This window comes from Canis lupus, chromosome 30, assembly GCF_048164855.1.
Source record: "Canis lupus baileyi chromosome 30, mCanLup2.hap1, whole genome shotgun sequence".
Taxonomy (NCBI): domain Eukaryota; kingdom Metazoa; phylum Chordata; class Mammalia; order Carnivora; family Canidae; genus Canis; species Canis lupus.
The window spans coordinates 39,244,017-39,258,821 of NC_132867.1; the positions used below are offsets into that span (position 1 = coordinate 39,244,017).

General features: G+C 59.1%; 1 protein-coding gene across 2 annotated transcripts in view; it reads left to right on the forward strand.

Moving 5' to 3' along the window:
• Positions 1-2,166: 2,166 nt before the first annotated feature.
• The window catches only part of MX2 (MX dynamin like GTPase 2), a 32,595-nt gene continuing 19,956 nt past the window's right edge, over positions 2,167-14,805 (forward strand). Inside the window, exons 1-4 of one of the 2 annotated variants that reach the window (XM_072807045.1) lie at positions 2,167-2,267; positions 11,739-12,059; positions 12,660-12,852; positions 14,512-14,646. In XM_072807045.1, the coding sequence (XP_072663146.1) occupies positions 11,811-12,059; positions 12,660-12,852; positions 14,512-14,646 (577 nt within the window). In that variant the 5' untranslated portion in view covers positions 2,167-2,267; positions 11,739-11,810. The remainder of the gene's footprint in view (positions 2,268-11,738; positions 12,060-12,659; positions 12,853-14,511; positions 14,647-14,805) is intronic. The other variant, XM_072807044.1, reaches the window with a different exon arrangement.

Here is a 14,805-nt window from a genome sequence, read left to right on the forward strand (position 1 = left end):
GAGGAATATTCCATTGTACACATAGACCACATCTTCTTTATCCATCATCTTTCGATGGACACTGAGGCTCCTTCCACAGTTGGGCTATTGTGGACATTGCTGCTAGAAACATCGGGGTGCAGGTGTCCCTGCGTTTCATTCCATCTGAATCTTTGGGGTAAATCCCCAGCAGTGCAATTGCTGGGTCGTAGGGCAGGTCTATTTTTAAGGCTTTGAGGAACCTCCACACAGTTTTCCAGAGTGGCTGCCCCAGTTCACATTCCCACCAACAGTGTAAGAGGGTTCCCCTTCCTCTGCATCCTCTCCAACATTTGTGGTTTCCTGCCTTGTTCATTTTCCCCATTCTCACTGGTGTGAGGTGGGATCTCATTGTGGTTCTGATTTGTATTTCCCTGATGGCAAGTGATGCGGAGCATTTCCTCATGTGCATGTTGGCCATGTCTATGTCTTCCTCCGTGAGATTTCTGTTCCTGTCTTTTGCCCATTTCATGATTGGATTGTTTGTTTCTTTGCTGTTGAGTTTAATAAGTTCTTTATAGATCTTGGAAACTAGCCCTTTATCTGATAGTCATTTGCAAATATCTTCTCCCATTCTGTAGGTTGTCTTTGAGTTTTGTTGACTGTATCCTTTGCTGTACAGAAGCTTTTTATCTTGAATAAGTCCCAATAGTTCATTTTTGCTTTTGTTTCTTTTGCCTTCGTGGATGAATCTTGCAAGAAGTTACTGTGGCCAAGTTCAAAAAGGGTGTTGCCTGTGTTCTTCTCTAGGATTTTGATGGAATCTTGTCTCACATTTAGATCTTTCATCCATTTTGAGTTTATCTTTGTGTATGGTGAAAGAGAGTGGTCTAGTTTCATTCTTCTGCATGTGGATGTCCAATGTTCCCAGCACCATCTATTGAAGAGACTGTCTTTCTTCCAGTGGATAGTCTTTCCTCCTTTATCGATTATTAGTTGACCATAAACTTCAGGGTCCACCTCTGGGTTCTCTATTCTGTTCCATTGATCTATGTGTCTGTTTTTGTGCCAGTACCACACTGTCTTGATGACCACAACCTTGTAGTACAACCTGAAATCTGGCATTGTGAGGCCCCCAGCTATGGTTTTCTTTTTTAAAATTCCCCTGGCAATTCGGGGTCTTTTCTGATTCCACACAAATCTTAAAATGATTTGTTCTAACTCTGTGAAGAAAGTCCATGGTATTTTGATAGGGATTGTAAATGCCTTCTTTAAAGGAAAACTTGCTCACAAGGGCAGGAAGTAAAATGAAGGAACAAAGAAGTGCTTGGTTTGGTTTGCTCTGGTTTTGTTTTTTTTATGATTTTTATCTAGTGTTAGTTTCGATTTGGGGGAGCGTCAGATGGAGGCCTGCTTCTGCCTTCCTGCGCAGCCCTGGCCTCCTGAGGGCTCCCAGGGCTCCCCACTCTTGCGCTCTGGGGCTGGGCAGGCCTGGCTCACTTCCACTCACAGAGCAGGGGACCTCCGGGACCCCTTGGGCACGCGCCTGCACTTTTGCAGGTGACCTGACCTAGGACCAGCGGGTCAGCTGGGAGCTGCCTTCAGCGTGGCCCCTGCCCTCTCGTGGTCCCGGTGGAGGGCTCTCCCCGGGCAGGGACCCCACAGCAGAGCGAGGGCGTGCACCCAAAGAATGGGGCGTTGCGGGAAGCTGTGGACGTCCCTCCTCCGGGCTTTCAGCGCTTAACGTTGGCCCCGTGTGGCTCCGGCGCGCTGCCCCCGGCCGTCCCAGGACGTTCAGATCAAGACCTGCAGACTCCCCGGGATGGGAGCCACACGTGAGGGGCTAAGTCAGTTAGGATGGAGCCGAGTAAGATGGCAAGCCCTCAGGCTCCCTAGCCTCCTTCTAGATGCCCCTCCGTATTGCACAGCAACGGGTAGAGCACCCCGCGCTCCCCGACGTCCTCAGGACCGCGCTGCTCTAGGCGCTGGGTCTCCGAGTGTGGCCGGACACCAGCCTCCCGCTGAGGACTCCTCGGCGATGCAGATTCCCGGGCCGCAGACCCCGGGGCTCGGAGCAGCACCCTGCCCGCCAGTGCGCCCTGGCCCCCCGGGACCCCCCAATGCCGCCGGAGGCTGAGGACCACAGCGTGAGTCGTGGAGGGGTGTGTGCTGCTGCTTTGGTTTCATTTCTGTGGCCGGGAGATTTGGTTTCATTTCTCTCCCTGCAGCTCAGGAGGAGTGATCCACTCAGCATATATAAGCAGGAAGCCAAGGAGGGCAGGATGACTCTGCTGGCATCGGTTGCAGAGGTAAGAGCGGGTCCCCCGGGCACGCGGGGTGGGCGGCTTCACGGCGTCTTCCCGCAGCAGGGGCACCTCCTCAGAGGGCTTTCCAGGAAACGTGTCTTGTGCCACAGGGCAGGAGGCTAACGGGCACATTTCTGAAGCTGCCCCATGTGAGATTTGGGAAAGCCTGTGCTGGCGCTGGGACCCAGATGCCTTCCAGAGAGGGGGTGGCTGGCCTCGCAGCACCGGGCAGGCCCCCACCCTGAATCTGACCAAAAGCCCTGTGGCCACAAAGGGGCGGCTTCTGGGAACGCTTGGCTGGGCACGCAGGGTGCACACACACATCCGGAGGTGGGGTGGGAGCTTTGCGCCCCCGTGATGTTGTCAATTATGATAAGCCTCGTTAGCGCTGGTCACCTGCTCTATATCACATCCCCGGAGTCAGTGACAATGTACTTAACAACGCTGTGTTGCTTGTTTGAAAGCTGCTTGGGAAGTAGGTATTGAAAGCCCTTATCAGGAGAAAACTGTATGTCCGGAAGCGGATGTTAACCAGATTTACTGCAGGGATCATTTTGCAGTCTATACAAATACCAGAGAAAAATATTTGACCTATAAAATGTGCTTTTTGAAAAATATTTTATTTATTTATTCATGAGAGACCCAGCCAGAGAGAGAGGCAGAGAGAGACACAGGCAGAGGGAGAAGCAGGGTCCCTGCGGGGGAAGCCGATGTGGGACTGGATCCCGGGACCCCGGTGTCACGCCCTGGGCCAAAAGCGGACCCAAATGTGATTTTCATCCTGTTCCTGGCACAGAGCTCCGGAAACGCTTGGGATTTCCTAAGGGGGCGGGGAGGGGAGCACGCATTGTCTTCTGTGATGTTAATGAGGTGACTTTGGAAAGCATCTCAGGGAAGGGCTGGCCCAGCATTAGGGTTACAACTTTGAGCCCCACCCCCTAAGCTCCAGGGAAGGAGAACCACTGGGGGTCGAAGCATCTCCACTGGCCTTTGACTCCATCCATTGTGTCTGTGCGACGACGAGGCCACCAGAAAAACCGCAAAAGGGGAGGGTTTGGAGCGCTTCAGGGCCGGGGAGCATGGGGTGGAGCTGTGGGGAGGGTGGGCCCGGCGGCACGGAAGCTCCACCCTTCCCCCCAGACCTCGCCTGGGCATCTCTTCCCTCTCTGGCTCTTGAGTCTGTCCCCTACTGCTAACCCAGTAACCTCGTAAGTGACCTGTTTCTCTGAGTTCTGTGAGCCGCTCTGGCTAATTATTCCGTCCCAAGGTGGGGGTGGTTGGAACCTCCGATCTGCAGCCAGTGGGTCAGGGCACAGGTGACACCGTGGGCTTGCGCGTAACGTCTGCAGTGGGCCGGATGGGGGTGCGGTGTGTGCAGGAGCCAGCTGCCAGGCCTGAGCCTTCAGCCTGTGGCGTCGGCTGCTAGTTTGGGGGTACATGTGAGAGGACTGATTTAATTGCCCAGTATTGTGGAAGAAAACACACGTTGGGACTGGTCTCGGGGCCTCAGGTGCCTTCTTGCTTGTGGCATTGGTGGCACTGGGCCACCTTAGCGGCACGCTGGAAAAGGGGCTCCCCTGAAAGGACGGGGCACCTGGCTTCTGACATCCACCACCCCCCGTCGTGGCTCGCAGTGCAGGATGGAGCCTTCGAAGGGTCACTTAGAGTCGCTGATGCCAGGTCGGCCCAGCAAGGGGTGGCGTTTACAGGGTGTTAGTGTCTCAGGGCCCCCGAAACCAAGTGTCCCGCACTCTCGGCGCCTTCGACCGCAGAGGCTTCTCGGCTCCTGGCCCTGGAGGCTGGAAGTCGGAGACCCAGGGTGTCGGCAGGGCTGGGGCCTTCCCAGACTGGAGGAGAGTCCTTCCTCGCCTCTTCCAGCGTCTGGTCCCCGCCCGCAGATGTGGCATTATTTGGGGAACATACCTCAGGGCGCTGTGATGGCTCTCAGGTTGCACAGGACCTGAATCCTGGCCGCAGGGTCACCCGCGACACGGGAGCAATTCCTGCAGGTTCTACAGGACGGTTGGACCACCGGCTCCTCCCCGCGGCTCACAGAGTCCCTGGGCTTCAGCCAGGGACTGAGGGGAGGTCTAGACTCACATCTGGGAGTGGTCACACCTTACTTTCTCTTTCCTGGAAACTATGACAAAATCTCCGTGAACCAGATTTTTGACACGGTGTTGTGCTTTCAGGAGAAACACATTTCTTAATTAGTGTGGAAGGAAGCAGACTGTCCCCCGCCTGGCCTGAGTGGTCCTAGGGTTCAGGCCCAATCTTTGCACTTCTAGGCCAATAACCTTGAAGACCCAGCAGCAGGACGCCAGGTCAAAGGAGGACAAGTTGCAAACAGGTTGCAACTCCTCTGCAGAACCAGGCCCCGGGCAGGTCCGGGAGGCAAGGCCCCCAGGGCGGGGTAGGGGCGCTGACGCTGAGGTTCGGGCCCTCCCACCTGCAGAGCCGCCTCTGGGGATTGGCAGGGCTCCGGGGAAGTTCCAAACACGTGAAAAGCAGGAGGAACAAGCCCTGGGGGTGTGGGGGTGGTCTTCAAGATCCAGATGCAAAGTCTACCCTCCTTGATGGTAGCCCTCAGCAATGTGTTTTCTTTTCTTTCTTCTTTTTTTTTTTTAAGATTAATTTAATTAATTTATTTCAGAAAGAGAAACTTTAAATACCCCACAAAGCCCCTGCATGTTTGCTCAGGTTCCCCAGGGTGCCCGGGCGCACAGTTTGGGAACCATCGCCTCAGGATCCTGGGTCATTCCTTCTCTTCACTTGCATGTCGTCCGGGGGGCTTACCTGTGACATAGGTCACCTTGTCACGAGTTGGGGGTGCCTTCGGCAGAGGGGTCACTGTCTCCATGGACCCAGCGGCAGGTCACTCCCTCGGGTCCCTCTGTCCCAGCTGCACCAGGACTGGGTGGATGGTGGACAGAGACACCAGGAGAGTCCAGATTGAGGGTGAGGGGGGAGACTGAGCTCAGGTGAGCCTTCTGAGCTTGTGCTGTCTGTGGCCTGGGTGGACAGACAGGCTGGGTTTTGTGACACGTCCTGGGGTCCAGCCGCACCCCTGCTCTGTCTCCTGCAGGGAAGGATGAGACCATCCAAAGACGAGGCCCTGTAGTGACCAAGGATGCAGGCAGAGTCTCAGGGATGATGTAAAGCAATTCCCTCGTCCCCCGACTGTTGTCCCTTGGGCCAGACTGCATGTCCTCAGGGGCCAGGGAGCCCTCCCCTCCGGTCGGCCTCCTCCTATCCTGGGCCTGGGTCCTCCTAGCGTCCCACCCTTTACCTACCCGGAGGACCCCTTCTTCCTCTGGCTGCTGGCTCAACCCCTGTAAGCAGATTCCAGCCCGTTCCCCCTGCAGGGTCTGGTTGGGAGTGGGGGCACGCAGGGTCCCCCTTGGGTGCTTTCCCACCCGACGAGAGGGAAGGAGGGAAGGAAATCCGCTCTCTGGGGGCGGCCTCTGTGATCCCCGTGTCAGACGGGCCATCTTTCTCCTGCCCGTGCGTCTCCTCCCTGGCACGCTGTGCCGTGCGTGCCCCCCTTTATCTTGTCCATCTCACCAGAGACAACTCCGTGCTGCTCACTTGATGGGATCGTGCTGCCTCCATCCTGCCGCGCACACGAATCCCGGGAGCGGTGTTTCTGCACTGCCCGGGCCTCTCTCTGCACACCCGTGTCTTCAGCTGAGACCTCTCCTCCCGCTCCCGCCAGCTCCCACCAGGAAAGGCAGAGAACGCAGAGATTCCTAAAGACCATCACTCGCCTGCCCTGCTGTAAACTGCTCATAAAACTGTTACCGAAAATGGGTTCGCCCCTTGTTGGCCTCCGGGAGCCAAAGGGCACGACCAACCAAGCCAAAGAATAGGACAAGGACAAGAATAGTGTCCTTGGAGGAAGCAAAGGGGAACACGGGGGCTATTTCCCCAAGCAGCACGTCCTCAAACAACACAACTGGGCAAGGTTTAAGCTGGGGCGCTTGCATGTTCACGAGGGGGCGCGTGCAGTGGGGAGCGCAGCGTGCAATTGGGGCAAAAGCCATCTTTTTTTTTTTTCTCTTTTTTTTGGCTCCACAACCCAGCGTGGAGCCCAACGCAGGGCTCGAACTCAAGACCCTGAGATCAAGAGCCGGTGCTTAGCTGACTGAGCCACCCAGGCGCCCCAGGGGCAAAAGCCATGTTAAGCGCCAGAGTCGGGGTGCTGGGCGGCGGAAGCCACGGGGCCGGCCAGAGGCGACGCCGTCAGTTCTGCACCCCAGTTGGTCTGGCACCTGAGCGCTCAGGGGGTTCGGATCCTGCAGTGACAGCTCAGGAGCGTGTTGGCCAATCTTTGTTTTGAGCCGACGCTGGGACCGATTGACTCCCTGATCCCACGAGGCTCTCTCCTGGCTTCGTAGTGGCGGCTGCTTCTTTGGTTCTTTTCTTGCCTTAAAATCCTAAACTACCGGGGTCTATTCTTGTGCAATTTCGACATATCCCAGGACCTTCCTGAAGAAGCGTGTTTTGGGGAAGTAGTGCTGGTCAGGCCTAGATCCGGGGTGGCCGGGGCCTAACATGACCTTTCTGATGTCAAGAAAGTTGTAGCTCAACTTCCTTTTCCTGGGGACCCTAAATTCTCACTTCTTGCAAAATCATAAAACGAGGATAAGACCTGATGAGACACTAGGGACCGGAGCCAAGGAGCACGGCAATGCCCACGACCCTAGACCACCCATGATTTGCTTGTGAGCCTCCTTGCTGCTAAGGGGGGTGCCCAGACGGATCGCATCCTTCACTCTTGAATGAAGGGGAGCACTCGATTCACCCGGAGAGCCAACTCCTCCAGCTTGACCCTCTGCAAAGTCGTTTATTGTGTATTTATATCACGGAGGTTAATAGAACTTAAATGATTTCCTTATGTAAACCGACGGATTTGTCCTTGAGGTCGGTTTTACCTAAAAAAAAAAAAAAAAAAAGTGGAGACGTTTTACATGGTAGAATATTGTGATTTGTAAGAAACACATATTTGACCATCCAGATGACCAAAATATATTTCTCATATATATCTAGTCTCCGTCCACAGGTCTTGGCTCACAGCTCCAAAGACCATTAGAATTTCCTAAGTGTTGAGAGTCCTAGAGGTATCTTCTGTTATATTGATGAAGGTGACCTCTGGCCCCCCACCCCAGGGCGGGTGCTGGTGCCCAGAGGGCCAGCCATGTGGGTGCAGGGTTGGAGCTTCCGGTCCCGCCCTCACCCCAACCTCCAGGGTGGGAGAGGGGCTGGAGGCTGGGTCACCCAGTGGCCCATGACTCAGTCAGTCCTGCCTGTGTAATGAAGGCTCCGTGAAACCCAAAAGGACTGGGTAGGGAGCTTCTAGGTCGGTGAGCTTGTGGGGGCGGGGGGTGGGTGCAGGGGAGGGCAGGGGAGCTCCCCGTCCTTTCCTGGGACCCCCACCCCCTTCACGTCTCTCCATCTGGCTGTTCGTTCATATATATCATCGATCACATCCTTTAGCAGGCTGGTTAGTAAGCGCTGCCCGGGGCTCTGTGAGCCGCTCCAGCAACGTGAAAGCAGGAGGCCGAGGAGCTCCAATCTGTGGCGTGGGGCAGAGGCTCATGTGGGAGCCCGGGGCGTGCGGCCGGCATCGGGACGGGGGTGCGGGGTGGGCTCGGGGGACTGCGCCCTGCATATGGGGTCCGATGCCGTCTCCGGGCAGACAGGGTCGGAGCTGAGCCCTGCCGGTGTCTGAGAACTGCCTGGGTTTGCAGGGGGAGCCCCCACGTCGGAACCGGACCCGGGGAACCTGAAAAGAGCTGATGTCAGTGGGGCCAGGGTCGCAGGGTCTCTGAACTTGCTGAGGGGCAGGCGGAAGCGGCCGTCAGGTGAAACCAGGATTCTGCGGGGCAGCAGGATAAGGCGGGGACATGGTCGAGTGGAAAAGCATCAGATGCTGAAAACATCAAAGGCTCAAACTCAGAGAGATGAAGGGCACCTGGAAGAAGGAAACTCCCCGTAGATACCCAGGAATTCGTGTTGGTCCCCAGTCAGAGGGAGGGATGCTCTGAGAGCCTCTTTCTGGAAAGCCAGCGCCAGGTGATGCGGCTCTCCCGACAGGTGCACGACTGGGTTTGCTGCGCAGGAGATGCAGGCGGTGTGTTAGGAAGGGGGGCCGTCCACGCAGGACACCCACCACCGGGCCGGGCCGGCTGCGGGGGGCACCTGGGCATCCTCAGCTCCTGAGTTTCTGCTCCACCGTCTGGTGCTCAACATTCACCCACGGGGGGACCGGAAGTGCTGGCACAGGATGCGAACAGCACGGGGTAGAACACGCGCAGGAAACCAGGGTGCTGGCGGTATAGACGAAGTGTCTCCTCCAGGGGAGCCTGTCATTGCCTGTAAGCAGAGGGCACGACCGAGCTCTGGCTCAGGGCACCAGCTGGCACAGGTGTGGACGGCCCTGGGAGTTCGCACACCTACCTGAGCCCTCGTGAGCGAGCCGCGAGTGGGACTGGCGGAGAGGGATGGCCCAGCGGGCACTGCTGGGGTCCCCAGGAGCAGGGCCCATCCAGGGTGCTGGTGCCAGCGAATCCTGCCCTGGGACAGTGGCCTTTCCAGTCACTGCAGGGAAGGTAGCGGTCCCTTCCCTCGTTTGTTCATGTGGCCCGAGTCCAGGAGCACCTGCCGCCTGACGCGTGCCCTGGAGCAGGGGGCTTGGCATGCAGAAGACAGTCCCTGCCGTCACGAGGTGACAGGTGACAATCAAGTAGAGAGCAAGTGACTTTGCAGGTGCACAGATGAAGGTAGAGGACATCTTCTACCCGAAGGCCTCCCGGGGCTTCCTCCCACGGGGCTGGCCCCTCCGAACAGCGCCTTCCCTGCCTCCCTCGAGCCCAAACCCAAGTGTCAGGTCCAGTCCCAGCAATGCCAGGAAGGCCAGGGCCCCTTCCCCCCCAGACGAGCTGCCCCTGGACCCGGCTTTCCGAGCACCCCCTCCATGAGAAACGGGGAGCTTCGAAGGCGGAGAGACAAAGCCTGGCATGGAGCTTCCAGTGGCTCCTTTGCTGAACATTCAAAGCTTAAATTTTTTTTTTTTTTTAAAGAACATAAAACAAGACAGAAATGGGCAGGCCTCCTCCCAGGGGCTCTCACGCAGCTGGGGAGGGAGCGGCCCCGAGACGCCTCGGTCCCGTGGGCCCGCACTGGGCCTGTCCTCCTGGGCCGGCGGGGCCTGGCCCGAGCCCGTAGCACACCACCGCTCTCGGCCCGCTGGCACCGCCACGCGTGTCACGGTGAAGACTGTGCAGGGCCGCCCCCACGGCGACTCTGGCCCCCAGGCCCCCGTCCAGTGCCGACGGGTGTCAAAACCAACCCTGGTTTCCGAGGATCCGATTTCCTGAAATCAGATCCTGAAGTTCATCCTCTGAGAGACGGTGCCGCCACTTGGTGTGCCAACCACGGAGTCTCCTTGCTTTTGCTCCGTCTCCCGCCCCCAGAAGCAGAGCCTAAGGCGGGAGCCCGTGCGCAGGTGTGTGGGGAGCGGGGTCTGGGCAAGTGCAGCCAACCCCAGGAGGGCGATGGGCCCCGTCGCGAGTGGGCCTCCAGGACCCGGGTAGGAACGTGCCCGGCTGAGGGGTGGGACAGAGGTGGTCACAGCCCCCAAGGGTCAGAGCTGGTCTCAGAGGGTTTACTCGGCTCCCCCGCAGCGTCGTGCATGCTGGGGAGCCGGGCAGGTGAGGGCAGGTGAGGGCAGGTGCAGGCAGGTGGCCCACTGCGGCTTCAGGGAAGCCCCCAGCGCAGCTGCAGGGCGGGGCGGACCCAGGCAGGCGCCCGAGGGCCGCTCTGCAGGTGGTAGTGACCACTTCTGTGTCACACACACACACACACACACACACACACACCCGCCCTCCCCACCTGGGGGCGGGTGTCAGCCCCCACAGCTTAGCGGCCGGCCACCCCGCCCTTCCGCGACCTCACCTGTGAATGCGAGATCCCGGGGAGCACAGGGCGGTGGTGAGAATTCAGCGGGTCAGCACGTACGTAGGGTGCAGAGAAGAACTCCAGGACGGAGAGAGTTCTGGGTCCCCGGGCCTGGTGGCGGTCGGCCCCAAACCTGGGACGCTGGCTTTGTGTGATCACTGTGCCTCGCCGTGCCCTTGCCCCTTATCCACGCCACCTGCCCTCCTTACCTAGGCTCCGCTATGTGAGTAGTCATCACGTCACTCAACAGCTCACAGTGTCACCTGGCCCTCCGCCACACCCTCCCAATGCCCAGAGTCACACCAACCCTTTCCTATTCTCTGAGCTTATCCTGACCACAGGACCTTTGCACCTGCATTTCCTCTGCCTGCCAGCCAGTCCCCTCCAAGGTTCGCTCCTCTGCTCAGCGTATTTCCTGTTACAGGCACATCTTCAAAGAGAGCCTCCCCCCGCCCCCGGCTGCCCGGCTGCAGTCGTTCAGGGACAATTATTTCTAGTCTCGGGCCTGCCTTTCTTCCACACGCGCCATCATCACCGGGAGCTGTACTGTTGAAGCGTTCTTGGTTGGAAGGCTTGTTTGTCTGGGTGGGGGGGGGGCGTCTCCCTGCCCGAAAGTAGGGGCCAGAGGCGGACACCTTATCTGCATCCCCGTGCCTGAAAGCACACGACGCCTACTAGGTCCTCCTGTCACTCTGCTCAGGCCGCCATAAACGAAGTGCCGCCGTCCGGGTGGTTTAAACAACAGTTTTATTTTCTCAAGGTCTTGGAGGACGGCAGTCCAAGCTCAAGGTGTGGAGGCGCCTCGGAGGCTTGTCTCCTCGGCGTGGAGACGGCCACCTTTCCACACGGCCGTCGCTCTGGTCCCGCTGTGAGCGTCCGTGTCCTAATCCCTCCCTCCAAGGACACCAGTCAGACGGGATCAGGGCCATCAGCCCCTAGGACCTCGTTTTGCCTTAACCACCTCTTTATTATTTTTAAAGGTTTTATTTACTTATTCATGAGAGACCCAGAGAGGGGCAGAGACACAGGCAGAGGGAGAAGCAGGCTCCCTGCAGGGAACCCGATGTGGGACTTGATCCCAGGACCCCAGGATCATGACTTGGGCTGAAGGCGGCACTAAACTGCTGAGCCACCCAGGTGCCCCCTTGTCCCTGTTCTTATCATTAAGTCCCCAGTGGTGCCCATCAGCAGCCGCTGCTTAGTGACAACAGGTGTCCGTGGTGACACCGCTTCCTCCATGAAAGCAGATTCACCCCCCAGATCTAAACAACTTCACATAACTCACAAACAAGTGGATTTGAAACTATAGCAAACCGATACACAGCAGGTGTCCCCTTCCCCTGCCCCCCCCCAGCCCCAGAGGCCTCAGAGGCCTGTCCCCCCACCCAATCTGGCCTGTGTCTCCATGCAGGGGTGGGTTGTATGGGGCTGGGCCAGGCAGGGGCCGGCAAAGGTCCAGCCTGGGAGGGGACTGCTTGGGGACATTGAGCCACTCTGCACCCTGTGTCTTTGCAGAGCTCGCGGAGAAGACTTGGAGGTGCTGAGCAAGGGGGAGCGCTCCCACCGGCTCGGACTACGTGACCACTCATGTCTAAGGCCCACGGTTCTTGGCCATATCGGAGGCACAATGTGGTTATTCCCCGACAGCAACCAGAAAAAGAAATGAATTTTGTCCAGCAGCAGCCGCCGCCATCTGACGCGGCAGCAAGGCAAATGATGTATCCCCCAAACTGTCAGGTGGGAGTGCAGGATCCGGTTTATCTCGCCAAGGAGTTCAATTTGCTGACGCTGAACCCCCAGCAACTAGAAGGAAGCAGGCACCAACAGATGGCAAAGGTAGGTCATGCAGAGGGGCTTCAGGAAGGGTGCGTTCCAGCTGCTGGCTGGAGGTGAGCACCCCAGCCACGACCGTAAACCCACCGAGTCTGGTCCAATCCCACCAGAAAAGCTGGTGCCCTGCCGTCTCCCAGGCACCTCCAACGAGCACCAGGGACATACCCAGACTCTGGGGCAACAAGCCTGGGGCTTCTGTTCCAGATGCTGGGGTCTCCCTCCCTGCGGGGGGAGCTTCTCCTGCAGCGTCTGTGGTCACAGGGCTATACGAGGCCATGCGGGGCCCCCATTGCTAACCCATGCCCCCCAACCCCTCCCCCGCGCGGCTGCCCAGGGGCTGCTGCTGGTCCTCCCTCTGGCCAGGAGCTCCCACCCCGGGTAGGGCCCCGCTCAGCGGGGCACCTCCAGCCCGGCCATCCCCACATCAGCAGGAGCAAAGCCCCTGCAGGAAGAGGAGCGGGAGGGGGTACTCCCTGAGGGGGGGACGGCCACCTCCTGTCTGCGTCCCGACGTCAAGACAGGCACCCATCCTGCCACAGCGTCCCGACGACGAGGACGCTCCCCTCCGAGGCCAGGCTGCCAAGTGTGCCGTGCCTCTTCCAGGGCCCCGAGAAGAGCCTGTACAGCCAGTATGAGCAGAAGGTGCGCCCCTGCATCGACCTCATCGACTCCCTGCGGGCGCTGGGCGTGGAGCAGGACCTGGCCCTGCCGGCCATCGCCGTCATCGGGGACCAGAGCTCGGGCAAGAGCTCCGTGCTGGAGGCGCTGTCGGGGGTCGCCCTCCCCAGGGGCAGCGGTAAGCTCGTGGGCCACGGAGCACCCCTGGGGCGCCAGCAGCTGCAGACAGGCCTGGGCAGGCTGAGGTCCCCAGCGCGTGGCCTGGGCTGGCGGGGCCGGGGGGATCCCCGCTGCCCCTGGGTTTCAGACCCCCCCTTTGGCACCAAGTAGCTCTCGCTGGGCCTGTGTCAGTGGAGACGTTTTCCCAGTGGTCTCCGTGAGAGCGTGGAGACGTTTCTTGGATCACGTGGAGTTTGTAGAGTCTCGGGTGACATGTGAAGAATGTTCTAGATGTTTGGAAAAGTGATTAGCCTGGATCGTAGTGTGCTAAGACACACGGTTTTCCCTTATTTTTTTTTTTTAAGATTTTATATATTTATTCATGAGAGACACAGAGAGAGAGGCAGAGCCACACGCAGAGGGAGAAGCAGGCCCCATGCAGGGAGCCTGATGTGGGACTCGATCCCACGTCTCCAGGATCATGCCCTGAGCTGAGGGCAGATGCTCAACCGCGGAGCCACCCAGGTGTCCCCACTGTTTTCCTTTAAGAAAATAATTAAGTGTGTGGAGTTAAGAGGCAATCGTACATTTACAATTTAATGAAATAAAGAGAAAAGGCAGGGAGGAGACGGTACCCTCCAAGTGGGTTGGGGGGAGGCTCCATCCTGGTCCCTTCCCTTGGTCCCAGACCCGACCCGAACCCAGGGGTTGGGGGCCACCGATGCCGTCTCGCCTAGGCCGCCCCCAGGCACAGAGGAGGGCGTGGGGACCCTGGAGGGCTGCCCACCGGGCACCCCGGCCTGCACCCTCTCCCGGCCACTGGCAGCGGGTCCTTGACGTCAGGGTGTCCTGTGAGGTCCTGCTCAGCCCTGCGGGCACCTGATGCATGAGAGAGGGAAGGTTTGGAGCAGTCGCTCCTCTGCTCTGCCCTGGAGTCAGCATCCTGGGCAGAGGTGCAGCTTGGTGGAGGGTCTGGAGGCCAGTGACACGCGTGTGGCTCTGGGCCTGTCCCCAGGCTGGAGGAGGAGACGATGCAGCCCTTAAAGGGCCAGCACATGGAGGATGCACGCAGTGCCCGGGGCTTCGCCCAAGAAGCTCTGGGCGGTTCCAGCCTTTCTGAGCTCGGGCTGCACACGGCGCCCTGAGAACACCCTTGACCCGCCTCCTTTGGATGTCTGGACTCTTGCCCTGGCTCTTGCTGCCTTCTCCCTGCACCCTCTGACCCCTGGGGTGAGGGGGCTTCGAGGTGGGGGGACAGATCCCACCGCTCCCACGTTTCCACCTGTCCTCTGCCCACAGTGGCCAGCTGGACAGGTGCAGGCCCCACGGCCAAAGCCGGAGGTGCGACTCCAGCCCAAGAGTCCTGGGGGGCCTCAGACACGCAGAGCCTCAGCTCACAGCATCGTGGCGGGGACTGTGGCCGTGGTGGCCTGCAGGCTCTGGGTGGCCACAGAGAACAGACCCCGGGGGCAGCTCCAAACGCCTCTGTCCTCGGACCTGCGACCCTCTGTGCCCGTCCAGTCCAGGCCCCCCAGTCTCGGTCCTGGCGAGGGACCGAGATTTCAGACGGGGACACTGGGGCAGGTCCTTTGGGGTGGTGGGGGAAGGGGGTGAGAGGAGGGGGCCCCGCGAACCGTCCTGTTAAAGGGAACTTAGAATGTTCGGGACGCTGTCTCAGGAATCGTGACCCGGTGCCCGCTGGTGCTGAAGCTGAAGAGGGATCCGCACAAGGCGTGGAGGGGGAGGATCAGCTACCGCAAGACGGAGCTGCAGTTCCAGGACCCCTCCCAGGTGGAGAAGGAGATCCGCCAAGGTAGGAGGCCCGGGTTTCTGCAGGTGCGGCTCCGGGGCCGCTCGCTCCCCGTCCTGGCCTCTTCTCTGCCTCCTGGTCCTCGGGCTTCTTGGTCCCCACCAGCGAGCCCGCTGCCTTTCCTTCCAGGCTCTTCCACGGGCTGCTCCTCCTGCCTCGCAC